Here is a 26,972-nt window from a genome sequence, read left to right on the forward strand (position 1 = left end):
TGTATTTTATTAATACGTGTTTTTCATAATTGTTTTCATTACGAAATTAAAGATATTTAGCGATAAAAAAGTGCACATAAAACAATGTTATTTTTAATATGATCGGATCAAAACTTATTTTTTCTGATCTCATCTGAACTTATTTTTTTTTAAATAAGTAAAAATAAAGTAAACTAAACTGGACCAGCGGACCTCGGAAGTAACCGTAAAACACAAACACAAATAAGCAAAGGGCATCTCCTCTTTCCCCCAAATTGAGAATCAACTAAGAACAAATAATTTAGGGCTACAAATTCAAACTTTTCCAGAATTTGAACTCATTTACTCGCCAGGTATAATTGTTTAATTGCTCAAATCGTTTGATTTTCTTTTTTTAGGGTTTAATTTACATTGGCAAGCTCAATTTAATTTTTAGATTCAAGGGTTCTTCGCCACTATCATGTTTCTACTGAAATTTCAAATTTTTGATTGTTAATTTCATCATATTTTCAGCTCAATTATTTTGTTGATTAATGGGGTATTCAGAAGTTGTCAACAACAACTCGCTACCGCCCGGGGCGTTGCAACCTTCGCAGCCGGTACCGGTGCGTCCTCCGGCTGCGGCGTTCGAGGTTTCTGGCAATGCCGCTTCACAAATGATGCCACCACAAAGAGCATCAGCAACTGCTACTAACTTCACTTATACCGCGAATGTACGTTGTTTTTCTAGCTCTTTTTTCACTTGTTTTGCTATTTGGTTGAATTGATTGTGTGTATGTTTTTACTAGTATATGCAAAATTTCATTTTGTTAGGGTTTTTTTTGTATCCGAAGAATGGTAGCGTAGTTATCCTGATTTTGAAGCAAATTTATGTCATTAAGAGTTTAAGGTAATAAAAAAAAAACAAATTGTGTGTTTTAGAGTACAATTTACCCATATACGGAGTACTTCGTACCTTGTGTATGTGTATGTTTGTCAGTGTAAAGGTACTTGTAATTTGATTGTTTGTGAAGTATATGGTTATTAAATCATAGTAGACAGCTAGCATGGAAGAATAATCGGTGTATTGGCTGATTTGGTTCATCAATTGTGTTTGTGTACAGTTCCTTCCATACTCATTGCATTTGATGTCCAATTAATCCATCTTTTGTTTGCGAGATTAACTTATCCCTTGACGTGCCATTGAGAAAACAAATTAAGTTGGTTAAATTGTTAATATTTATAAATTTCTCAAAGAGAGAATGAGTTCACATGAAGCAATTAAAATCACGTAATTCATACTAATTGTGGGGGATCATTGACATGTCTCACTGACGAAGAGTGCTTTTGGATATTTGATCTGATTTCAATTCCCCTTAGTAGTTTCCTTAACTTTTCAGTAATAAGAACTGTATTTGGATACGTGATTCTGAAAAGGTTCTTACTTTATTGATCACAGACTGTTACAACTAGTGTTTTAAAAGATGCAAGTGCAGTATCTTCATCTGGTTCGTCAGCCGCACAAGCTTCTTCTAGTTCTGAGACAACTGTATCTGTTACGTCTAATGTCAGTCAAGTGACAACATCAATTTCTGGTTCCCAATCGTTTGAATTACACTCTGGACTGTCTACTGGCTCGATGAAACCTGGTATACCAGGGCAAGCAGCTTCTGCTGTTTTGTCCTCTGGTCATTCAGTCTCTTCCTCAGTGATGGGTTCTTTTGCGACTGCAGTGTTAAGACCTGGCATGCCAGTAGTCCCGCTTCAATCAAATCCAACGTTTCAACCACAAGCATACCCTCCGTATGCATCTATACCTAACCCTGGTGCTTCACCTCAACCACTTTGGTTGCAGCCCCCACAAATGGGTGCACTGAGGCCTCCATTCTTACCGTATCCTCCTGCTTTTCCAGGCCCCTTTGGTTTGGCAGCACGTGGGTCTCTTCCTTCTGTTCCTGTGCCAGATGCTCAGCCTCCCGGTATCACACCTGTTAATAATCTTGGTGGTATGCGCTCATCTTCTGTTACTGCTCCTGGCGTTCAGCTAGTACATAGTTCTGTGATGCAACCCGAAGTACCACCTCCTGGGACTGGTTTGTCTTTATTATTATAATTATTGGTGCACTAATTTGTGTTACTTGGCTTTCTATTTTTGTAAGAAGATTTTTTTGACTTGTGCAGATAACAGTAAGCAGGTTGCTGATGCTAGTACCAATGGTACTTATTATCAAAATCATCAATTGGATGCATGGAGTGCACATAGAACTGATTCTGGGGCTTTATATTATTATAATGCTATAACTGGGGAATCAACGTATGAAAAGCCCTCTGGTTTCAAAGGAGAGGTATTTTTTTGAATTTTGGACACAGATGGTTGAAACTGTTTTCATGTGAAGATTAAATTAGAATGTGTTTTTACCCCCCTCCCCCCCCCCCCCCCCCCCCCCCCCCCCCCCGGGAAAATGTATGCTCCTCTTTTGTACTCTACTCTGCAACACTTTTCCTTTTTGTGATCATTTATCTCCGTGTCCCGGTCTTTTGTATGTAAGTGATTGTTTCTTTTCAAAAACTTGTCAAAATTAAATGATTGAGGATTGCAATTGAATCATGAAGTCCAATGAGGTAAACTTTGTTAAAGGTTGCATGCACACCATGATTGTAAGGAATCCATATGTTCAAAGGTGTTTTGGTTAAAGAGGCACCAAGTATTCTGCCCTCATAAGTTCAAACATTGTTGTTTTACTGTATGCTCACATATTATGCCCACAGCACTTGCAATGTGAGAGTTTTAGTTTATATTTCACTATTTCAGCATGACTGTCCAAGGGATAATACGGGTTTATGGCTCTCCTTTTGTTTGTGGGAGATATAGTTGTCTTATTGGTCTCATGTTAATATGTTTTCCTAAATACTCGTAAAAAAACCGAAATGCGGAAGGTTGGGTTGTTGTTACTTAATTTGTTAGTAAATTTTAGGTCCAGATACGTAGTTTGCTACTTAGTATTGTAAAGTAGGCCTAAATACACCACTCATGTATTAATTTGATTTTTTTTTGGTTCTTTCTTTGGGGGGGGGGGGGGGGGTTTAGCACAAATTACACTGTTGGATGAGCAGTGAAACAGCTTTCTTGTGATGATTTTATCTCTCAAAAAAGGGTAGGAACCTTCACATTGAATTCTTTAGGGATGGTCATCAGTAGAGAACACATATGTACTGTTGGTAGTTAAAAACTGTCCCTTGTTATGCACTTGTAAATGGTGAATTTGAGAAAAAAAAGTTTCATGCTTCATTTTTTATTACTCTAATTTAATTTCTGCTCCGCGCTATTAGTGCTCTTTTATCTGCCTGTTGCCTTTCCCTTTGCAAATTGATGAATCTGTTAATTTAGCGAAAGAATTCTCCATTTCTGTATGATCATCATTTATTGAAAAAAACATCAATAATTTGTATGGAGTGATGTTTGGGTGGAAAGGGGTGTGTTACTCAACATTTTTTTTAAGCTGGAGGATTGAAGTAAGCTGGGAGCTGGAACAATCTTATTGCAATATTGGTGGGGTGTAATTAAGGATGATTTGTGGTGTTATAGGAACTAAATTGATTTATGGATGAGGTTTGCCTCTGCTACTCATGTATAGAAAAGACTTTAGGAAAAGGGAGCTTTAGGTCAATCAGGGCCTGTTCTCTTCAGCTTAATTTCAGTTCAGTTCAGTTCTTAATTTCCCTCTCTCTCATAAACAATTCAGCTCAGTTCAGTAATCAAAACAGGCCCTTAGTCTTACTTCAAAATTTTGCAAGGTTTTGGTGAAGCTACAGTCACAGTAGTTGGGGGTGCTCCTGTCATAGTTTCTTTTGAGTTATCGGAATGCTGTCCTTGTAAATGTTGTTGTACATGATGTTAGGAAAGACCGAAAGACATTGAAGGAGGTGTTATGTTCGAACTTGACTTTAAAAGGCATATGATGGAGCAACCTGAAATTTTCTATGGAGTGTTTGGCTTTGGTTATACATGAAGTAGTTGAGTGTTGTGAGCGGTCTGAGGCAATTGGCCTTTCTCCTTGCTTTTTGAATGAATGATGGATGTTATGAGTGGTATGCTATTCATTTTTGTAGAACATGATAATATTGAGGGCTTTGTCAATGATGAATAAGCTGTTGCTTAATTTGCTGCTTTCTGTACTTTTTGAATTTTCGTTGATAAGATTGTAAGATACTGAAGTATGAATAAAATACGTTTCAGTATGGTTGTCTCTAGAGAGAAGTAGAGAACTGCGAGAGGTGAGAAAAAGGGGCCTTAATCCCTGTGTGTTGACTTAAGTGGCAGATGTTTTGAGCAGTTGGAGTTTGGAATCATGGAGCATGGTTATAGTGAGGGCTTTGTGGCAATGATGAACGAGTTGTCATATTGATTTGCTTCTTTGAGTACCATTTTTATTCCTTTTCTTTTTCTTATTGGTAAGATTGCAAGATATTGAAGTTAGAATATTGAATCGGTTTTGTTCTATATTTCTCATTTAGTTTTGGAGCAAGTTTACCGTCATAAGAGTCAACTTGGACCCGTGTCTAATGACTGATGACATTCTTTTTTGATGATTGGGTGTGGGTGTGATATTCATAGTCTTTCTCTTATTTAGAATTTTCCTTATGGGAATATTCTTTAAAATCGACTTCAAGATCCTTTAATTGAGAGTGTGTCTTGAAGATTGGAAGAATAAATTAAGCTTGTTATGAGAGGCAATCTAAAAATAAATTTTAAAATATTTTCAATGGCTTTGGATCTTCCTAATCGAATCACTATGATCCCCAGCAACCTTAGTTTATATTTAAGCTTTAAAAATTACTTTTACTCATGAAAGGCATTGGAGTTCTGCATTCACACACTATTTAATATCGCTGTAATAGTCTTAGTTTTAAAAAGCGCGCCTAGGCGCACTTGAGGCGCGAGGCGTAGCGAGGCGGCCCTCAAATCGCCTCAAGGTCCTGTAGCGTGGCGAAGTCAAGGAGGCGCGCGCCTCCGCGCCTTTTACTTGAGGCGTGAGGCGCTATGAGGCGTCGCTTTTGAGGTTTGAGGCGCTTTGAGACACGTGCTACTATTGCTAATTTAAAAAAAAAAAATCTGGCTTAATTAAAGAAATAGAAGAGAGAGAAAACAGATCTATTTGAAAATTAAAACCCTAGCTTCCCGATTTACGTTGGGTCTCAGCCAGATCTCGCCGGAAACCTAGCTATTCTAGCCGGAACCTGTCGATTCTTGCCGGAAACCTGCCGATTCTCGCCGGAAACAACCCAAGCTGTGGTGGATCTTGCCGAAAATCAGGTTAGCTTCTTCGTTCTCTGTTTCTTTTTTTTTTTTTACTTTTTATTTTTTTCGTTTTTTTTGTACTGCTTCTTCGACTTATCTTCGTGCTCTGTTTTTTTTTTTCCTTTTTATATTGGGTTTTTACTTGTATTTATCTTCTGTGTTCTGATTTATATTGGGTTTTTTTTTTTCTTTTTTTTCTTTTTATATTGGGTTTTTACTTGTATTTATCTTCTGTATTCTGATTTATATTCTGTGCTCTGTTTTTTTTTTTTTTTTTTTTATTTATTTTAGTTTTTTGGTTCCAATTTTTTTTGTTTTTCTCTATTTATAACTTTATATTTATTTTGTTACTGTTTTCTGATTACAGGAACATGGATGAAGAGTCCCTTCCTTCCACCGGATCATCCGATCCCGACCCGGCTAGAAAATATGGAAAACCGGAACCTAATAATAGAGTTAATTGGCATTGTAGTTTTAGTTAAAGAGTTTCATGCCATTAGCGCCTTTTAAGGGTATCTTGTAGTTCCTTTGTTAATTTATGCATTAATAATATGTTATTTTGATTATTTAAGGCTTATATTTTGGTCTAGAAGTAAGTTATAAGGTTTTGGGCACTTAAGGTGCGCCTCCTATCCAATAGGCGCGCGCCTCCGCTTTGCGCCTCGCGCCTAGGCTTAGGGACCCTTTGCGCCTCGGTGCGCCTCTCGCTTTTTAAAACCAAGGTAATAGTATTAAGCCACTTCTTTGTCTTCTAAACCCATTTTTTTTCCCTGTTCTATAAAGTGGATCGGCAGCCTACCCAATATAATAAATCCACAAAGGTTTGGAGAAATTAGGCAGTGGAGCAGCTTTTTTACCCTATTGTTCTCCTCAGTTTGTTTTCTCTTCCTGGCTTCCATCACTGACTAAGTGACTATAGTCCCTTGTATACTCCATTCTCCAGATTGGAATTAGGGGGTGCTTACAATTTTTTTTGCTATTCTATGATCCTTTTCTATGTCAAAATTTCTTGAGACGCAGAAAAACCCATGGAAGTGAAAGGTCCCCTAATAGAGATATTGCATGTGTGCGAGTAGTAGGATGTGTTTGTCTTTGCATGGCGAGAAAGCCAAATTTGTTTGGCAGTAGCTATTAAAAGTGTCTTGGAGTGGGTTTTTATTTTTATATGTTGTGAGATTAGGGAAGCAATGATAGTCTTTATTTATTATTCTGGGTTGGGTTGCATTCAGCATTTATCAACTTGGGTATGGGGTTGTCCCCCATTTTGGAGACGTATGAGTGTATGACTTTAACGCTGGTTAGTTATTTGCTACCCTGTAACTTTTTAGCAGTTCTGTGTATGTGTTACCTTAGTTTTCCTGAGTTCTACATACTTCCCATATTTATCCAGTATGAGCTCTACTCACTTTATTCTTATTATGTATTTCTTTTTTTCATTTTTAACAATCTATCTTACCACGCACTTTTTGGGACCCTTTACTTGCTATCTCTCTTCTCCTAAAAGTTTTGGGTTTTTCTTGTTTCTGTTTTTACTCTATTGAGTAGAACTCAAGAAAAAGTAAGTAGAGAATGACAAGTATGTTGGAGTAGGCTCATGCTGGTATTTAATTATTTTATTCTATATTTATTTTTATGTCCACTTTTCAGTTGATTTATGATGGTTACTGATGACATTTTCTTTCCTTTTCTTTATTTATCAATGTGGATGCAGCCTGCAAAAGCAACTACACAGCCAACCCCTGTTGCATGGTGAGTAATTCTCATTAGGATATATCAAATAGTACTTCCTTTCTATTATAATGCTCTGTTGGACCCAAAAGCTTTAGTGTCTATTTTTCTTTGGGAATTCATTGTTGATCTCTTACAAGTCTTTCTTTGTTTAAATTTTTGGCATATTGCTTTATGGTTCTATTCAATGTGATGAGGTTCTTTCCAGAGATTTTGCATAACTAGGAATAGCTTTTTGTACAATCTTGTCAATCTCGCAAAAGTGTCCTATATGATCAGTAATTCATGTGCATTTCTCCATTATTCAATTATAAGATGCGTGGCTTAAGTTGGCCATAAGAGTGTCAACTGGCTTCTCTTTCTTCTGTATTTGAATATATATATACTTCCTGTGTTGATAAATATCCACAAACATGTAATTAGCTTAATTTGATGTCGATGATCTATGTTACATGGACTCGACATGTGTACGTGTCGAAGCATCCGACTCGGCTATTTTGTGTCATACCCATGTCCGAGTGTCGAGGGTCCAACGTGGGTACTTAGGGTGAAATGGAGAGTCCATGTAACATATTCAATGATAATTATGGTTTTATGGTGGTGGTGTATATCTGCGAGGAAATACTGCAACAGATTTGAATGGGCTGGTAATACTTGTTGTCCAGCTTCCCCTTTTAGACCACCGAAAGTCAAAGGCTCCTCCTAAAGCACATTTTGTTTTTTGGGAAGTTACAAAGCGGCAGACCCCTACCAAAGATGAACTGAAAACAAATGATTCTAATCATTGCTAGTATGTTTATTTTCTTGATCTCAATAGAGAGTTGATCTACAACTTCTGTATTTTTTTTTTTGAGTGCTTCTATAGTGGCATTTGAGTAGCTGAGTTGATGTTTATTTGGTATGTGGGAGACTGGGAGCTAGTTTTTTGGCTATATGGTGGTTGACAGGGAGTTGGGAAGGAAAGGTTTGCAATGGCAAGTAATAATTTTTAAGTTTTTTGACTGGAGTCTTTATCTAGTTTATTTTCGTTGTGATACTGGTATGTGATTTAGGGCTTGTTATGTTTTGATAGCAGTCCTTGTTTACTGGTCTGTCACTCCCTTGGTGTCCTTATTTATCACTAAACCCCCTCCTTCCCCTCCCAAATACACACAAACACAAATAAAGGTAAAAAAAAAAATCCATTAATAGAATTAATTGCTCAAGCTTGTATATTAAACTCCTGTCGCCCTTCCTCTGCTTTGATTCTCTTTTTTTTGAAAGCATTCTCTTTTCTGTTCATTTTATGTGATTCGTTTATTTAGGGTTTTTGTATTTTTTATATTATTTTTATTTTTACTACTTCAAGAGTGGCGGTCCTATAAGTCTGTTTGAATTTCTTTGCTTAGGTTTCTTTATTGTCCCATTAATTTGATAATCATATATTGTGTAGGGAGAAGGTGAATGGCACTGATTGGGCTCTGGTCTCCACCAATGATGGAAAAAAGTACTATTATAACACCAAAACAGAGGTAACATGACTTCTAAATGAAGTGCATTCAATCTCAACTGACTGTTAAGACACATAAGATTTTGATGCCAAGATGGATCTTATCTCCTCACTAACCACATTGCTGGTCCTGTGTGTGCGGAGCAGTGCTGTAGAATACCCTAAATCATTGACAAATTATGTATAGTATGTAAATGTAGATCACTAGCCTTGAACAAAAATAAAATGTGTAGGGACTTACTCAAAAGATGCTTGGTGTTATCTGACTTTTCGAATTTTAAATTGACACGTCTGCAATGTATTGCAAGGATGATCTGCTTTTCATGTAAAAAGTACTTTTGCAATTTTCTGATAGTTGTCAATCGTCATTTTTGAAATGTTCTGGTACATGATCAATGTATATAAGGTCATCCATTTGGATTTCTTGAAGTTTGTTTTTTTTCATCTGTCTCCTGGCCCATTTACCTGTTTTCCAATTTGTCTGCTACTCTGTTTTTATAGCTTTTAGTAACTGTTGAAATGTTAAATAACTGTCGTCTTGAATTCGCTATTTGTTTTTTGTGTCATTTTAATTATTCTATGGATGTTCTCAACCATATCTAATGTCTTTATCAGATAAGCAGCTGGCAAGTACCACTGGAGGTGACCGAGCTGAGAAAAAAACATGAAAATGACAACGTAAAAGAAAATTCGATTTCAGTGCCAAGTTCAACTGAGTTTAATGAAAAAGGATCTGTTCCTACTAGTTTAAGTGCTCCTGCTCTCAACACAGGTGGTCGTGATGCCATAGCCCTTAGAGCCTCTGGTGCTCCAGGATCATCATCTGCCCTTGATTTAATTAAAAAAAAGCTTCAGGAGTCAGGAGCAGCTCAGGTTACATCTTTCTCAACTACTTCGTCAGGATCAACATTGTTAGAAGTTAATGGGTCTAAAAGAGTTGAGCCTACAGCTAAGGGCTCGCAGAGTGAAGGAAACAAGGATAAGCCAAAAGATGCTGAAGGAGACGGCAATGTATCTGACTCATCATCAGACTCAGAGGATGAAGATAGTGGACCAACCAAGGAGGAGCGCATAGCTCAATTCAAGGTTACTTTCCATTCCCTATTGTTGTTTTTAGTTCATTTGCATTTGGGTGCTTTGTTGTAGCATCCTTGTGATGTAGCATAGACTCGTAAATTATACAATGTTGGTCAAGTGTGATGTCGTTGTTCATTGATTGGGTTTCATGTGGCTAAAGGCTGAGTTTCACGTATGTATCTTATGCCTTGCTAGTGAAGATATTAGGAATAATGTCTATTTGCGTTATCACATGGCGATGTGTCTTTGGTAAAGGCTATCTGTTGTGCTCTGAATCCATCTGATTGCTTCGTTTAGACTTTGAGGTCATAATAAATACAGTATATGAAGTTTGGTTGGTAAAGGAGCTCAATATTTTGTGGCTTAAATGCTTTGTTTGTTTTCCAAATCGTGGCTGTTTTGGTTGAAGAGGATTGATAGATATTTCCGTGTCGGGGCTCTTCTTAGGTTATCTTCTGGGGGTGAGTAAAGTAAGCTTCGTTTTAGGCTCACATTCATGGGGATTTCCTAAATGTGTCATTTTTATATGTATAGAAACTTTTTATAGCCTTGAATTTTTTTGTGGATTTCTGGTCCCTCACTTTTTATTAGTTTTGCTATTCAATGAATTTTGTTACAAAATCTATAATTGAATCCCACAACCTTGATTGAAAAACAAGAATTGAACATAATTCGTTCACTCAAACTGAGATTTATATTGCATGTAGACTGAGCGACCTGGTTGAAAGAGTATTTTTAGGGTCTTATTATAACATGGAGCTCTAGAGTATTGGTTGTGGTTTTTCTTGCATGTCTTAATATACTTGCAAAGTTCCAAGCTGGTTGAAGCTTCCCACTGTATCCTTAAGGTGGGGGTTATCTGGTGTGTTCCTTGCAAATCCTATTGTATTTGCAAATTGGGCTAAGCTGAAGCTTTCTTTCATTCTTATTAAGTCTCAGAATTAAGGATTTAAATGATGAAGGATTTTGTTTGAGCTGTTTAAGAATAGTACTGTGTATTAATGACTGGCTGTATATTTGAATCCTTTTTTTTTTTTTTTTTTGAGAAGTATTTGGATCCATATAAGTTTCCTGCTTATGGTCCTGCACTTACTTTTTGCAGTTTGACCTTGATCGGCTGATTATGGGAGAGTGGATATTCTGATTTTATATTTGATGATGCATGTAAAGAGTGCATGTGTTCTTGCAGTTTGCATGTATTGATATTCTGTAGATTTTGTCTAGTTGGAATGGAATGTAATCTAGATTAGGGTTTAATAATGAAATTATAGCCTTTTGGGTCTTTGATTTGATCCCCATTACATCAAGGTAACTTTCTTCTTATGTAAAAAATTAAACAATGAAAGAATGGTCACTGTCTAATTTACTAAGGGTGTGTTTGTTGACTGTGTTATATTCACCTAAACATATATGAAATTATTTTAGTTATAGGTTGAACTTGGGTAGCCCATATTAACCCTTATTTGAACTTATTTTATCTGAAATTATATGAACTTTATTTTTCCTGATATATTTAGAAATAAGTTGAACAAAGTAGGGTGTGTATTCTCGATCTTAGAAGAATAGATTATTTATTTTGAAATGGTCATATTTTCTTTTTAAGAGTCCAATTTAGGCTATTAGTTATCTGTAATAGACAGACAAGGCAAGTAAATAAAGATTAAAGCTTGAATCTTTGATTGAAAATGGCTAAAGGGTTACAAAATGATAGGTTTAATAGATTGAGGCCATATCTCTCTGACAACGGCTTTAACTCACTAAGGTTTCCTCAATACAAGTTTCTGAATATCTTCCTTCTACTTCTCTACCTTTTTATACTACATTACTACTCCCTCCGTTTTTAAATACTTGCTCCACTTTCCTTTTTCGGCCGTTTTTAAATACTTGCTCCATTTCCTTATTTGGAAAGTTTTTACAATATTTAACTAATTTCTCTCACCTAGTGGACCCATCACATATTTTATCTCCTCCAATCCTCTCGACTACTTTTGCTTTTTACAATTTTTTATTCTTTCACTTACCCCACTACCTCCATATATTATTATTTTCTCCAATTTCTCCTAAAACTCCTCGCATGGAGAAATGGAGCAAATATTTAAAAACGGAGGGAGTACTTAGCTAAGCCAGTACAACTTTAATTGCTACCCTTACTAATTTTTGTCTTCATCCCTAAAAGCCAACATGGCAGCTAATAAGCCAACCTAACAACTACTGCAGCTTTAAGGTAGTGCCTCCCCTTGTAGTGGTGTGTTAGCTTACTCCTTTTTTCTGCTTCCTGCTGCAAGTGTGAAGAACATGTGGTGTGTTGGCCTGATTCGTTATTTCTTCCTATCCTTAATAATTGGTCACATCTGATTTGGGGTCTTTGTTTAGTTTTGTAGACGTTAAATATCAGAACTTGCTTCTCCATGTAAATTTTATATTCCCCTTGCCATTTATTATTTTTTTGGAATTCTTATATGTGAGAAGTTCCAACTTTTATTTTTTTCTAATTTCGGAATGCAGAAGATTATTTTGGAATGAACTAAATTTGAAGTGTGGTCTATTATTTTAGGACATAAAGAGCAGTCCTTCTGTTTTTGAAGCTGGCAAGCAACATTGCATTAATTAAACTACCCATTTATTGCTATTTGGTTTAAGTAACATAGGATGATGACTTGCATAATCTGGAATTTCAGGATATGCTAAAAGAACGTGGAGTGGCTCCTTTCTCTAAGTGGGATAAAGAATTGCCGAAGATTGTATTTGATCCACGCTTCAAGGTTCGTTCAATTCAAGATTTGGAATGTTCTGTATTGAGGATCCAGGGCTCTGCAAAGGGTTTTCCTTAAGCAGGTCTAATCAGATAAATTTACCTGCTGAATAGATTCCCATGTAATATCTTGCTGCACTCTGCTATCTTGTCTATAAGCTGCATGAGTTTTTTTTACGTACCATCAAAATTATTAAAATAGGTATTTTTCAGCTGCATAGATTGTTTAGCTCTAATGTAATGCTAATTAAGTTCAAATCTGACTACATTGCTTATGAAGTTCATGCCAAATGAAGTTCTTGTGTTTCTTTCTGATTAATGTACTATCAAAATGTAGTCTGAAAATAAAAATGTTTTTGTTGAGTATGGGTGGGCCATGTGCGCATGCTAGTTAGCTGGCCTAAAAATAGAATTTTCAGTCTGTCTGGAGTTCCTTGATTTTTTAGCTGCTTTCTTTTCTATTTGAATTCCTTAAGACAGTTTGAAATCGTATGTTTTCTTTCCTCATAAATTAATGTAAATTTCTTTACTTGTATATAGAAGAAAAGTTGCCAACTGATAAGTGTTCGAATGAGCAGCATGAAAAGTTCTTTGTGCTTCATATAATGCTATGCCCAATGTCATGAGCCTACAAATACAAGTTTTAGACCCATCTGAACTTGCAAGAAGTCAGCTTCCTAGCTGCCATAACTTACGAGTTTTCATTACTGCATTAGGGACACATATGATATATATTTGTTGCTAAAGTCTGTATCACCAGAGATTTTTACCCTGAATGATATTGGTTTGTGTATGCTGTAGATGCTTGCTGCTGGGTGTCCTTGCCTTTGCTATGCTTAACTCTCCCATTAAGTCCCAATTTATTTCTTCCTGTTTTCAATCAGTCCTGCCATTAAAAAAGTTTTATTTTTCTTTCCATCTGTAGGCAATACCTACTTATGCTGAACGTCGATCGTTATTTGAGCATTTTGTTCGTACACGAGCTGAACAGGAGCGTAAGGAAAAACGAGCGGCTCAAAAGGCTGCTGTGGAGGGTTTCAAGCAATTGTTGGAAGAGTCAAAAGAGGTGCTTACGATATTAAATTTGCTTTGGCTCAACTTTTTTTGTATTTGCTGTAGAGAATATTATGTCCATACGCAAGGAGGGTGCACTTCTAAATTTAATTTAAAAATAATTTTCGCATTAAATATGAATTTTTCTTACCTGAGTTTATTTTTTTCTTTTCTTTTCTTTTTTCAGGATATTGACCATACTACTGATTATTATACATTTAGGAAGAGATGGGGCCATGATCCACGATTTGAGGCTTTGGAGCGCAAGGATCGAGAGGCTTTGCTTAATGAGAGGTACAATGGCTTTATTGTGCTTCGTTACTTTCTTCCGTTCTTCACTATCTTGACCTCATTTTTCTTGAATGTATTTGGATTGTCTTCCATAAGGTTTTATTTGGACTAGATACATTAAACAGACATAGTTGCTCAATGCTTAATGGAAGTGCTTTTCTTTATTTTTGGTCAAGTTTTCCTTTTCCAAGTTAAGCTTGGGCCTGAGGGCCAAGGTAGTTAGCATGGCATTTTCGTAAATAAATCAACATTAGTGGGACCCGCATTTAGTAGAAGTTGTTGACTTATTACAGAAATGCCACTAGATAAACACTTTTTTGTTTATAATGAAGATAAACTTGTATTTTCTCCTCATCTGCTATAGGCTCTTACAGCTTGTTTGGTAGATTATTTATGGTGATGGAAATGAGCCTACAAATTTACAACTAAATTCATTATTATTACCTCTTTTTATAACTGTTTATCAAATCAGCTCTTTGAGTCATAAGTTCCACGTCCTATGCTAATACCCTTTGTTCTGCTTTAATCTACAACCTGTGAGCTTTCTCTATTCATGCTTGGTTCTTTAATAGCTATGTACTTTAATATATTAAATGATTTAAATCATGTCTTGTACAGTTGTACGTTGTATCCCTTCTCTCTGATCCATGTTGAAAAATATTCAAGTATTAAATTTTTCAGAGTTTCAGCAATCAGCAGTTGTGCTTGAGTTCTTCTCTTTGCTCACTTATCAAGTGACATGGTAGAAATTCTAGCTAATGGTGAATTGTACAAGTCCTTGTATTGACCTGACACAAAGCACCATAGTTGTATTTAGTTTTGTCGTTGTATTTAGTTTTGTCTGAACTCGAAAGTTTGTTGGGCAGAAATCAACATGATTTCTAGTTCTGCCAATGTGATTTGTTCTTATACCTGTTTTGTAAACGTAGTGAAATGGATGATCACACCTTATCTCAAAAGCCGACTTTAGAATATTCCTCCCCCCCCCCCCCCCCTGTATTTTCCATCTTTTACGTTGTGTGAATTTATTGATTCCATTCATCTCTCAAGAATATCTCAAGTTCTTTCTCTATAGTTTGAACATTATTCTGTGAATTGCAGGGTTCTTTCACTAAAGAGGGCTGCTGAAGAAAAAGCCCGAGCTGAACGTGCGGTTGCTGTTTCTAATTTTAAATCCATGCTTCGAGAAAGAGGGGACATAATGGCAAGTTCTCGTTGGTCCAGGGTGAGTACTTTACAGTGTGGTTTGAGAACAATGTTTATTATTGTGGCTTTGATGAGTGTACTGAAGTTGATAAAGGAAGAACTGTACGTCTGTACCATATAACATCTTTATATCATTCATTTTTTTTTTTTTTTTTTTTTTTTTTTTTTTTTTTTTTACAAATTTGGACCGCCCTTCCTGTTGATTGTTGTATTTGTTTGAGCAGTGTGTTTACATTTGTTTTTTTGTGAACTTGAAGACACACAGTGCAATTCAAACATTTGGTGTGCTCGGTGTTGTTAATAGTTTCTGTTTTATCAGTAAACTAAGATACAGATTCTTGGAAAATGGTCTTTTCAATTTGAGTTATCAACGTATACATTTAACATATAAAATTCCAGCAGAAAACTGAATGTTCACGATAACTCATACATCTACACGTGCTAATCCTACTGAGAGTCTTTCATCTGCCAGATGAGGCTTTGAATGAAAGCTACCATGGAACTTCCTCTTTTTTCTGGTTACCAATTAGAATTGGCACAAAAGACTTGGCTATTAAGTTAGTTGTGAAATGTCAAGTTTCTTAAATTTATTGGTTCAAGGTTACACAAAAATTAATGACTTCAATTCAATAGGTTTTGTTTTGTGCTTTAATAGAAACTTGCCTGCAGCTTTATTAATAAGAAGTATGTCACAGGTGAAGGATGGCCTTCGGGACGACAACAGGTACAAAGCTGTAAAGCATGAAGATCGAGAGATTTTCTTTAATGAATACATATCGGAGTTAAAGGCTGCTGACGATGAAGCTGAGAGGGCAGAAAAGGCAAAAAGGGAGGAACAGGTACCGAAGTTGCTTAAGTTAGGATATCTATTAGCGCCCCTTTTTTTCCTTAAAAGGTGTTAGTGAGCAGAAATCTAGGTCAAAGCCTTCCACCCTCCTGGCGTGTTCTTATTATGTAAATATGTACTTCTTGAATAACCATACAACATTTTCACATCTTGTGTTCGACAAAACCATGTGTTTGCTCTTAATCTTTACAGAAAAAGTCTTCTAAACACTTCTGTGGTTACTCAAATTTAATACGTGTTGTGTTATAGTTGAAGAAGCATCTTCTCTTTTCAATGCTGATGATGACAGTGGCAACGGATCTTGTTCCCCAAATTCTTATTTATTTATCCTTCTTAATTTTTATTAACGTACAACAAAAGTGAACTGAAAATCTCTTAGAGTTGTAAGTACCTTGGAATAATGATTCCCTTTAGAATTTAAGAAGTAATTTGAATCGCCTAATTATCAGCTTATCATATGTATTGAATCACTGTACTTACGATTGGGAGAGTATCGTGTATCTAGGAAATTTTGTTTACCTACTCCTGGAAAGTTGGAGTGCTAGTAAGATAAGGTTGCCTTTTATTTTATTTTATTTTATTTTATTTTATATATTTTTTTAAATGCTGTGTTATACAACACTATTGCAGGAGAAATTGAAAGAGCGTGAGAGGGAATTTCGAAAGAGAAAAGAAAGAGAGGAGCAAGAGATGGAAAGAGTACGGGTGAAGGTTCGTAGAAAGGAAGCAGTTGCATCATATCAAGCATTACTGGTTGAAACAATAAAAAATCCTCAGGTAAATTCTTGATTTCCAGAGTACTGTCATTTATCATGGAAGGCACACTGGGGCATTGGGGGGATTCTTGTCTCAGGAGTGCCAGCACAGTTACTGGCTTAATTCCCAGAGGAGGGGTGTTATGGGTGCAGGAGCTAGAAGAGCTTACCACTCTTTCAAGTTTCAACTCCTCATCCTCAATTGTCATTTTTATAGCGTCTCACCGTTCTTGTCATTCATGTTCCTTGATTCCTCCCATATTCCAGATACAAACCACCATTTAAAATCTGTAGGGGTTACAGTACACCAACTACGACTTTAAAGTTATCCATGTAATCAAATACACCAGCATTTGTTTTATAATATTATCACCCTTAAATTCTTCTGTTTTGAACAACTTGAACTTATGTTGGCTCTTTAGCCATATTTGAGTTTCCATATTGACATACAAACTTTCTTTGTTGAACTTTTGTGGTGGATCTGCTTTCTAGGACTGTAGGTTATTCAATTTCTGTCTCTCTTATTAGGTCAATGGCTATTTCATGTTTGCCAACTTCTATTGCTAGGCATCTTGGACGGAGTCAAAACCTAAACTTGCGAAAGATCCACAAGGACGTGCATCCAATCCTGATTTGGATGAATCTGACTTGGAGAAGCTCTTTCGAGAACATGTCAAGATGCTTTATGAGGTATGCAGTAGGAGAGTTATGATCATATTCTTTTCAATTTTAATGCATTAGTGATCCAATCCTCTGAGCTGACAAAAGTGCTGAAATCTCGTTCATGAATTTGTTCTGGTAATTTGCTGTTTATTGTGTATTTTATTTTATTGTACATTATACATTTTTTAGCAATTGGCTTTCGGCAATTTTTTTGTTGGGGCCTTGAGAGGGGTGGGGGAGGGATTATGGGGGTGAGGGGGCATGGTTTGGAAGAGAGTGAAAGCAGTTACTCGGTTACTCCAAAATATGAATTGTTTTCTGAGTAATTGGGATGGTGACTGTAACACCTTGTTTGGATTGAAGGAGATGGAGGGATGGACTATCTTTAGTTTGGATAACAAAGGAGAGATTTGGTAGGAAAACTTATCTTTCTTCCATCCCCTCCCCTCCCCTCCCCTTCCCGTCCTACCCCTTCCCCTTCCTCCCTTTCTTTTTCTTCAGTGTTCTGAATAGTTGAGATTGTGGTTGGAAGTGTAATATCTTCTTTCTTATTATACAATTAACAGTTCCATGTGCTATTTTGGGATGTCTAAGAGAAGTTTGAACTTTGAAGCAAACATTTTTTTAATACTAAGTGTACTAATAGATTGATTAGATTTCCCAAGGTTCTCCTTGATTGGAATGAGCGAGGAAAGAGAGCCAGGACGCACCTATTATAAAGCATATCTTGCGAATTGTGAAAATTACATAGTTATCCCATTAAATCACCCACTCTTTAATTATAACGGGTTAGGGCAGGGTGACATTTTTTTTATCTGTGACTGCCAACCTAAAACAGGCATTTATTACATGTGCCAAACGTGCTAATTTGAGTTTGGCTTTCTGTATGATTGTGCATAACCTTGCTCGTGCTTGATAGTTGATATTATGCTGCAATTTATTCTGGATGGAGGATCTGAGTTTAACCTTTGCTGCAAATTATTCTTCTTTAATACTTCATGGTCCTAGATTAGTTTGCTTTTTCATTTATCCTAAAATAGTTTAACACCACCTTTTTTTTTTTTTTTAATAATTATTTCATACCTCTCCTTTTAGACCCACTCTCTCCCTTCACACATGTTTTCATGAAGTAGCAATACAATATTCCCCACAAACTCGTACCATATGTTTTTTCAATTAAAATGACACTAAGTTATTGAACAATTTATATCCTAAAATCTGTTGTGGAGTGGATTAAATTCCACATAAGGTTTTTGTGATTTAACTTTCAGCTTGATGATATTTTCTGTACCCACCCCTGCCCCAGCCACCCAGGCTTGTTTAACTTGGAGTTTGTTGCCTCTTTCGATGTCCAGAGGTGTGCACATGACTTTAGAGCTCTTCTGGCGGAGGTTATTACTCCTGAAGCCGCAACAAAAGAGACAGAAGACGGGAGAACTGTACTTAGCTCTTGGTCTACTGCTAAAAGCTTTCTGAAATCAGACCCTAGGTATTCGAAAATGCCTAGAAAAGATAGAGAAGCACTTTGGAAAAGGCATGCAGAGGAAATGCAGCGTAAGCAAAAAGATGCTGCTGAACAGAAGGGAGAGAAGTATAACGAATCTAAAAGTAGGAATTCAAATGATTCTGTGAGGCCTTCCTCAGCATCCAGAAGTGGGCAGGAATGGAGATAAGTCCTTTTTTTACGAGGTAATGAGCTCAGTTTATATTATATTTGTATAACTAAACACATTTTTACAATATTTTTAGTGTAGAAGTATATATATTGTATGCTGGAAGACAGGGATTTCTTTTAACAGTTGACTGAGTGAGATTGAAACATTGAAGCACTGATACTTGAGTTAAAATACAATGAAACACTCTCTGTCCTCAAATAAAGTTTCCATTTCTTCTTAGGCACAAGTATCTAGGAGTGAAATAGTGGAGTAGGTTTTGTTGATTAAAGGTGCATGATATAAGTTGGTATATTTTAATGTTTATGATAACGTGGTGAGAAAAAAAAGAGTTTTATTTAAAAAAACTTGAGTGAAATAATAGAAAAAAATAAAAATTAGCTGGTTGATTTAATGTTTGTTTGTCTGCCTTTTTGTGTGAACTCAACTCATATATGAAATGGAAATTTTTTTTGGGGACAAGCATTTTGTTAGAAAAGGTAATTATATTGGGGATGGAAGGAGTTAAGAGTGAAGATCAATGAAAATTATGGATTCTTGCAATTTTATTGCTTCTGTATTAAAATTGGACCTGATGATATGGTTGACATTTTGATAACCAGGTTTATGTTACGAGTGAGGAGAACCCCATCCAATCGAGCAACTTTCTCTTTGGCCTACTTCCTCTCAAACCACAGGTTTGAAGTTAAACGTCTTCTGAGCGATAATGGATTGGAAATTTTGGTTATAACGAAGGTCTTGATGACTTGCTGATTGACATTGCTGCACGTGAAAACATAGAACCAAACTATGCTCCATAAGAGCATGCTGCATGTCGCAGAGAGATGAAGATGCTGTGATATTTGCAAGACACCATCACTAAATCACCTCATGCGAGTTTCTGATCTGTGGACAATAGTGCAATACATGAATATAGTTGGATGAATTAGAAAAATACATGAAGCCTAGAGCCCTAGAAAATTGTAGCAGTAGGCTTTCATCCCCTTTATTTCCCCCCTTTAACAATCTGTTGCGAATATTTTCTGTACATAATTATCCAATTAGTTTTTTGTACCTAACCTAAATTAAGGGTTACTTTCTGATAGCTAATGTTAACTTTTCTCCATATGTAGTCTGCATTTGCTCATGTTCGTCATTATCAGTTAATATCTATGATTATGTATGTATATAAATCCTTTAAGAAATACATACTTCCTGTAATGTAATTAACATATTATTATTGGTAAATGTAGGAGAGAGATGATGAGACTTTCAAACAAAAAATGGTGCAATTATAAAAAACAGTAGACTAAAATTGTTTTACCGTACAATTTTTATCTTTTGTTTTATAAACAAATCTGGTTCAAAAGAAACCTGATCTAGATCAACTATCGCCTTAGCTAACAATCCTTTCATTTTTACATAACTCATAAATCCATGATTAATCTGTACATTGAGAAACTTCACGAAGTTTAGGACGGACGCCGGTCCAAATTCAAAGAAAGAAAATGTAAAGGGGATGGCTTACTAATGGCATAGCTCAAACAGAAAGGGTACAACAAATATATTATCATATGCTATAGTACCTACAAAGGCAGAAAGTTGGATCTCTGTACTTCATATGCCTCCTAGTATCCTACATTACATACAGATCAAACCAACTCATACACAGAATTTTTGACCAAGAAAAAGTGTGTTCCAGCCTCAAAATGTCAGTTTCGGTATTAACAATAGCTTTCTGAACTGGGGAAGGTAAAATGTTCCATGTTCGAAGCAAGACATGAGATTTCAGACACCTGAGCTTTCCTCGGTATCTGGAAAGATGAATTGTAAGTCTTCATTATCTCTATAAACTTGAACGAGCGCGGCAGCTTTGTAAGCAAATAATCCCAACATAGCAGGCACAATCTAACAATGAATCAGAAGGATAGTTAAGAGCTTAAGACCAAATTCGTAGATATCAAAACTCCCAGCCACATTATGAAATAACCTTTAAACAGTTTGTGTAATACCTGGAAATCAAAGAGATCAGTAGCGAAGTTCTGGTGAAGCAGGACCCATGTTCCATATATTGCTGCAGGGATTACAAGTCTTGGAGACGAAAGAGCGATCCCACTTCCCTTGACTGATTTTTCAAGTGAATCTCTCAGATCCTCACTTCGTATTCCAATTCTGATCAGTATGACAGCAGACAGGTAAGGGGCAGAGAAGCACAACATTAGCTATCTAAATAACTAGGATGTAATCTTATATATATATATATATATATGGGAGGGATCCGGTGAGAATAGGTTCATATGTGAGAATTCATACTTATATGAGAACTGATTTTAAATTTAGAACATGTGAGTAAAAGTTTAGAACATACGAGTAAAAATTTAGAACATGCGTCTGAAATTAAAATTTAGAACATCTGAGTAATAATTTAGAACATCTAAGTGAGTAATATGTTTAGAACATTTGATTTAAGAATCAGAACAAGTGATTAAAAATTTATAAAATCTGCTTTATGAAATTTTAAACATATGAGTAAAATTTAGAACATTTGATTTAAGATTATGAACATGTGAATAAAAATTTAGAACAAACAAATATAGAATATAGAAAGTGTGAGTAAAAAATTTAGAACATATGAGTAAAAATATAGAACATACGCTTTAAAATCTGGAACATATAATTAAAAATCTTAGAACACACATTTTAAAATTTAGAACATATAAGTTAAAATTTTGTAACAAGTTATTTAAAATTTATGATATTAAACTTAACTAATTTATGGTTTAGAACATGTGAATACTAAATTAGAACATTTGATTTAATTTAGAACACCTAAGGAAAAGTTTAGAACATCATATTTAAAATTTAGAACATACAATATAGGGGAGGGATCCGGTGAGAATAGGTTCATATGTGAGAATTCATACTTATATGAGAACTGATTTTAAATTTAGAACATGTGAGTAAAAGTTTAGAACATATGAGTAAAAATTTAGAACATGCGTCTGAAATTAAAATTTAGAACGTCTGAGTAATAATTTAGAACATCTAAGTGAGTAATATGTTTAGAACATTTGATTTAAGAATTAGAACAAGTGATTAAAAATTTATAAAATCTGCTTTATGAAATTTTAAACATATGAGTACAATTTAGAACATTTGATTTAAGATTATGAACATGTGAATAAAAATTTAGAACAAACAAATATAGAATATAGAAAGTGTGAGTAAAAAATTTAGAACATACGAGTAAAAATATAGAACATACGCTTTAAAATCTGGAACATATAATTAAAAATCTTAGAACACACATTTTAAAATTTAGAACATATAAGTTAAAATTTTGGAACAAGTTATTTAAAATTTATGATATTAAACTTAACTAATTTATGGTTTAGAACATGTGAATACTAAATTAGAACATTTGATTTAATTTAGAACACCTAAGGAAAAATTTAGAACATCAGATTTAAAATTTAGAACATACAAGTAAAAATTTAGAACATAAAGAGTGTTCTCACATAAGAAAAATTCTCACATAAGAAAAATTCTCACGAGAGCCTCCCCCTATATATATATATATATATATATATATATATATATATATATATATATATATATATATATATATATATATATATTTTTAAACGTTTAGCATAGTAAGAAAGGCGAAAAAGGTGTACTTCTTTGTTTTCTTTTGCCGGAAAATTTGTGGAACTGAATCCTGTGATATGTTGTCTGCATGCTGGTACAAAAGTTGTAGATACAAGAAACTGCAAGAGTTTAATGACAAATATTAGCTGAGTAGTTACAGAGAAACTCAAAGGCTTGGCTTCAACTTAATCAACTTTCACAATATTCAAGTTCACCAGCACCTAGAATTTAACTATTAAAGAAGGTAACTAACCTAAATCCAACTCCTGAAGCATAACTCACTGCTGCCTAAGAAACATACAAAAGAAATGCATAAGTAAGAAAATAGAATCATATACCACTATACCAGGTTCAGAAATACTATCACCTGCTATAATTAAAAAAAAAAAAGTATTATAACAGAAGATTAGGTATAGCTTCAGAGTTTTCATTGTTTCAAGATTTATTATATTTATATTAAAGAATATACTCCGTAAAATTTTTTCTTGTGATTAAAACTCACCTCCTGTAGTACATATCTTCTTAAGCATATTAAAGAATTTTTAGAAGGAATTAATTGACCACATTAATAAACATAGTAGGTGGTTCTTCGTAAGTTGCACTTGCACTACTCATGACAACTTATTGGATAAGCAAGAAATACAGTTTGAAAGAGAAGCCAGAGATGCAGTTACGTAGTAGCTTTATAGTCAAGTTTTTTGTAGATAGAAGCTTGTTATCTGCATTAATGAGACTACCAACTGTACATAATTTCCTTTTACTCATCTTACCTGGATTGAGAATATGAATAAGCAATACCCAGTACAGGCGGCTCCAATCCCCAAAGTCATGAACTGCAATTCCCTCTTAAGCTGGAAATGCAATCATGCTAACATCAGCAACGTTAATGACCAATAAGCTAGAAAAACTAGGAGATTGATCCATGGTAAAAATTAGAGAATTTAGATAAGGAAATAAAAAATAAAAAAATAGTTATTTTTATCATTATTTTACTGTGGCTAATATATTCAAGAATTTCCCATCATGATAATTAGCATAAGAAAAAAGGTCAGGAACAGTACCAATCACTGTTTGACTACACTCAGGAATATGAATATTTCTTAGGCCATCACAAATAATTGTACAAACCTTAAATCTACTGTAGAATTAAATTTTTTCCCTGAGGGGGTGTTTGGAATGTGGGATTATGAGGTGGGAATAGGAATATTAATCCCAACTTCCCAAGTCTCCATAATCCCATGTTTGTTTGATGGGAATTAGTTTAGGGAGTGGGAATAAGCTTGAGAATATTTACCCTCTATTCCCACCATTTTATTACCTAGGGGGGTAGGTAATAAAATGGTGGGAGTTCTCTAGCTATGTAAAAGACATAATTGCCCTCAACTTAATAATGCATATCAAATTTGAGTCTTTGAGATTTAAGACAATAAGGTTAAAATTGTAATTTCGGCCTTTAATCCTAATTTTATTCCAAGTTATATGCCAAACAAGAGATTGGGAATATTTGACAAACTCCCACTTACCAATTCCCATTCCCACTTCCACTTTATATTTCCCAAATTCCCATTCCCACATGCCAAACTCCCCGTCAAGGAATTAGCATAAGGGTAATATTTAATCTCTGATCATAAATTGATTGTAAACTACTTTATAAATCTTTTAGGGACGGAGGGAGTAGTTTATAAGCAGATGCTCCAACCTCATATCAATCTTAATGATGAATTTGCACCCTATTCCTGTTAATCACTAATATAACCAGTTCTCTTTCAAAAAAAAATAAAATAAAATAATATAACCAGTTCTTCTATTGGATATTTAGAGATTTGTTTGGAATGCACCAAGAACTCTTTGTTTAACCATTTTGGCCTACATTGAATGTTTTTAGAGTCCTCTGCTGCAAAAAGTAAAAGGCTTGACATATTCCTGTATAAAAGAAAGTTTATACTAACAAAGGGATGCAGATAGAATATACAGAGTTTGACATTTTTTTTTTTTTTTTGAATACAGAGCTGACATTCTATCGAGTATTTGAGTTAAAACAGTAAAAAAATGTACTATGTTGTAGTATTTATTAAAGATTCATTTACATCAACTACTATGAGAAGTGTCTGCCAAATATGTCATTGATAAGTAAAAGATATGAGGAGAAGAGAGGAGAGAGGTTTAAGTTGATTCATTAATTAAAGATAGCTTCCAGTAGGAAATTTATGAGAAATTCAACTAAATTTTTTAGAAAAAAGATAATTGATCCAGCTTTGGTGTGGAGTGTCGTCCTCAATGAAGGTCAGACATAATTTAACAAACAGAAATTCTTAATTGGATAGTATTTATTATCATCACTTCTCAATTTCTCATGTAAAAGCAAATATAATAGGACATCATCATCTAAAAGATATCAGATATAACATAATTTCAATATAATCTTGATGCTGAGGCAAGAAAAACATAGGCAATGAGTAGCTATTTTCATGCATGTACAATCAAGGGTCTTACAGCTTCATAATTTAGAAAGTTGAGCCTCCTTCTTTTTTCCCTATCGTCCTGTATTTCCTATTATCAGATGCCGAATCAGTAAGTTGTCTGTTTGTCCTCAAAAAGTGAATTTGTATAACAGCCTACAAATACAAAAGGTTGAGGAAAGAAGGAAGCATTAGCAAGCATGAGGCAGATGTTAAACCAGACCTTATTGGTTGGCTTCCTATTGATTGGTGCAGAAGTTTCACCCATCAACCATTCTTGAGTTGTTGTCAATTTTAGAAACCCTGCGTCAGGCTCATCAGTCAAGGCCTGACAATACTTAGATCATAAGAAAATTGAAACATGCGAAAATCGAAATGGTAAATTAAAGACATGCAGGTATCACTTAAAATACTAGATACTAGAAAGAATAATAAATCTGTGGCTATCTAGAGAAAACTAAAAATGCATCAGGTCAATTCCAGATATATTTGAATAAAGTTCTAGGTTTATAGGCAAACTTAACTACACCATTATCTACAAAGAACAAATGGAGAACTAAAAAGTGCCGCGATACCTCTGTATTTGGTTGAGAGCTATAATCTACATCAGCAGCTTCATCATCAATGACTCTCATTACCTCTTTCTTAAAAAATCTATCAGAGTATTTTGTTATAATATCTCCATTCAACTGTCTATCCCGGAAAAATTCTCGCAAAACATCTTCATCAGCACGTTCACTTGCTGAAGAAGATCAGAAAAGATATAAGCATGACGTCATAATAGAGCAGCCTTATTCAGCTTATAATTTCAGACATGGCCACATGAGCACAATATAGTCAATAATTTCAATTTTTACAAGTTGAGGTCTGCTTATCATGGACAATATCAAAGCACTCCATGAGATTTCTACCATCAATCACCAACTTAAGCACACCAAAGTATAGTGTTCTATCAACCCGAGGTAAGGCAATTTGAAAGATATGTTCAATTCTATTAAAATTGAGTCTTTGCAATTGCCAATTCAACCGGCTTTACGACAGCAAGCACATCGAAAAATTAAGCTCGGATTCATGGTAGAACATACAAGTACACAATGTAAATCTTTGCTTTTGCCAATTTGATCCACCTAAGGCCAACTTCTAGTTTGGTAAGACATTAGATAATTCTTTATAAAAAAACAAGGTACTATTCCTTTCACCTGAATTCATACACCACTGACAAAGACGACAACGACAACGACAACAAACTGCCACAAGAAGGCGAATCATGGAAATCTAGCTACACAAAACCAATACAATCATAACTCAAGATTAAGAAAAAATTTAATTTGAACTTAAGAATAATGCCGAAACACAACATTCCAGAGCAAGAAATAAGATAGGGAACAAATAGTATGAATTTCAGTCCATTATAAGTAAATAAATGCTTCATTTACACAATCCCAACTCAAAATGATGAATTTACTCTAAAATTCACAACACCCAGATCACCTCATCCATGAAATTTCTTAAATTTACCATAAAAAGGGTTAATTTTAAAAACCCATAATTCTAAAACACAAATTCATGAAAATGTTGCAAGAAGCAAGAAAATTAAAAGTAAGGATTTATAGAAGTAACCTTGAGAAGGGGATTTAAGGACAGAAACAGTGGGATTTCTTAGTGAAGATGATTTGGGAAACAATATTGTATTACTTTGATTTGAATTTCTGGCAAAAAAGATGTTCATAAAAACTGGGCAGCTTCCTCTTGAAAGAGTCTCCATTCTGCAACTATGAAGAGTGTAGTTAGTTGATAATCAATGGCAGAGTAAAGAGAATTGGGTGGTTGTTTGAGTTGATTCTTCTGGATAGATTTTTATCTGGTGAAGTAGTGAGTGGCAGTGAGCCTACTGACTAGACTATTACAGATTTACAGTGTGTATCGGCAAATTCTAGTAAAACCATGTCTAGCTCGGTATCGATTTTATACACAAATTCTCCAAAAATGCCGGTTTATGTTAATTTATTATCAAACGAGTTAAAGTTATTTCAAAAGTATTTATGAGTATCTTTATATTGCAAAAATTATTATTTTTCTATTAATAAATTTT

The 26,972-nt window shown here is 34.9% G+C and overlaps 2 protein-coding genes across 2 annotated transcripts; one reads left to right on the plus strand and one right to left on the minus strand.

Annotated features, from left to right (window-relative positions):
- The first annotated feature begins 207 nt into the window (after window positions 1-207).
- LOC145558230 (pre-mRNA-processing protein 40C-like) lies at window positions 208-19,987 on the plus strand. Its single transcript, XM_081619387.1, has 16 exons — window positions 208-332; window positions 493-692; window positions 1,418-2,051; window positions 2,140-2,303; window positions 6,969-7,006; window positions 8,418-8,496; window positions 9,090-9,560; window positions 12,230-12,313; window positions 13,229-13,369; window positions 13,544-13,650; window positions 14,749-14,872; window positions 15,549-15,692; window positions 16,331-16,477; window positions 17,023-17,145; window positions 18,474-18,807; window positions 19,394-19,987. Exons 2-15 carry the CDS (start codon window positions 513-515, stop codon window positions 18,789-18,791), a joined length of 2,754 nt encoding a protein of 917 aa, XP_081475513.1. The 5' UTR covers window positions 208-332; window positions 493-512; the 3' UTR covers window positions 18,792-18,807; window positions 19,394-19,987.
- A 179-nt stretch (window positions 19,988-20,166) lies between these two features.
- On the minus strand, window positions 20,167-26,806 carry LOC145558221 (uncharacterized). Its single transcript, XM_081619380.1, has 9 exons — window positions 26,501-26,806; window positions 25,456-25,622; window positions 25,104-25,208; window positions 24,915-24,971; window positions 23,192-23,272; window positions 22,675-22,709; window positions 22,451-22,540; window positions 20,783-20,942; window positions 20,167-20,678 (listed from the first exon to the last, which is right to left on the minus strand). Exons 1-9 carry the CDS (start codon window positions 26,643-26,645, stop codon window positions 20,559-20,561), a joined length of 960 nt encoding a protein of 319 aa, XP_081475506.1. The 5' UTR covers window positions 26,646-26,806; the 3' UTR covers window positions 20,167-20,558.
- Between the last annotated feature and the right edge of the window lie 166 nt (window positions 26,807-26,972).

The sequence above is a fragment of the Chenopodium album genome, chromosome 9, assembly GCF_948465745.1.
Source record: "Chenopodium album chromosome 9, dcCheAlbu1.1, whole genome shotgun sequence".
In the NCBI taxonomy this organism is placed as follows: Eukaryota; Viridiplantae; Streptophyta; class Magnoliopsida; order Caryophyllales; family Amaranthaceae; genus Chenopodium; species Chenopodium album.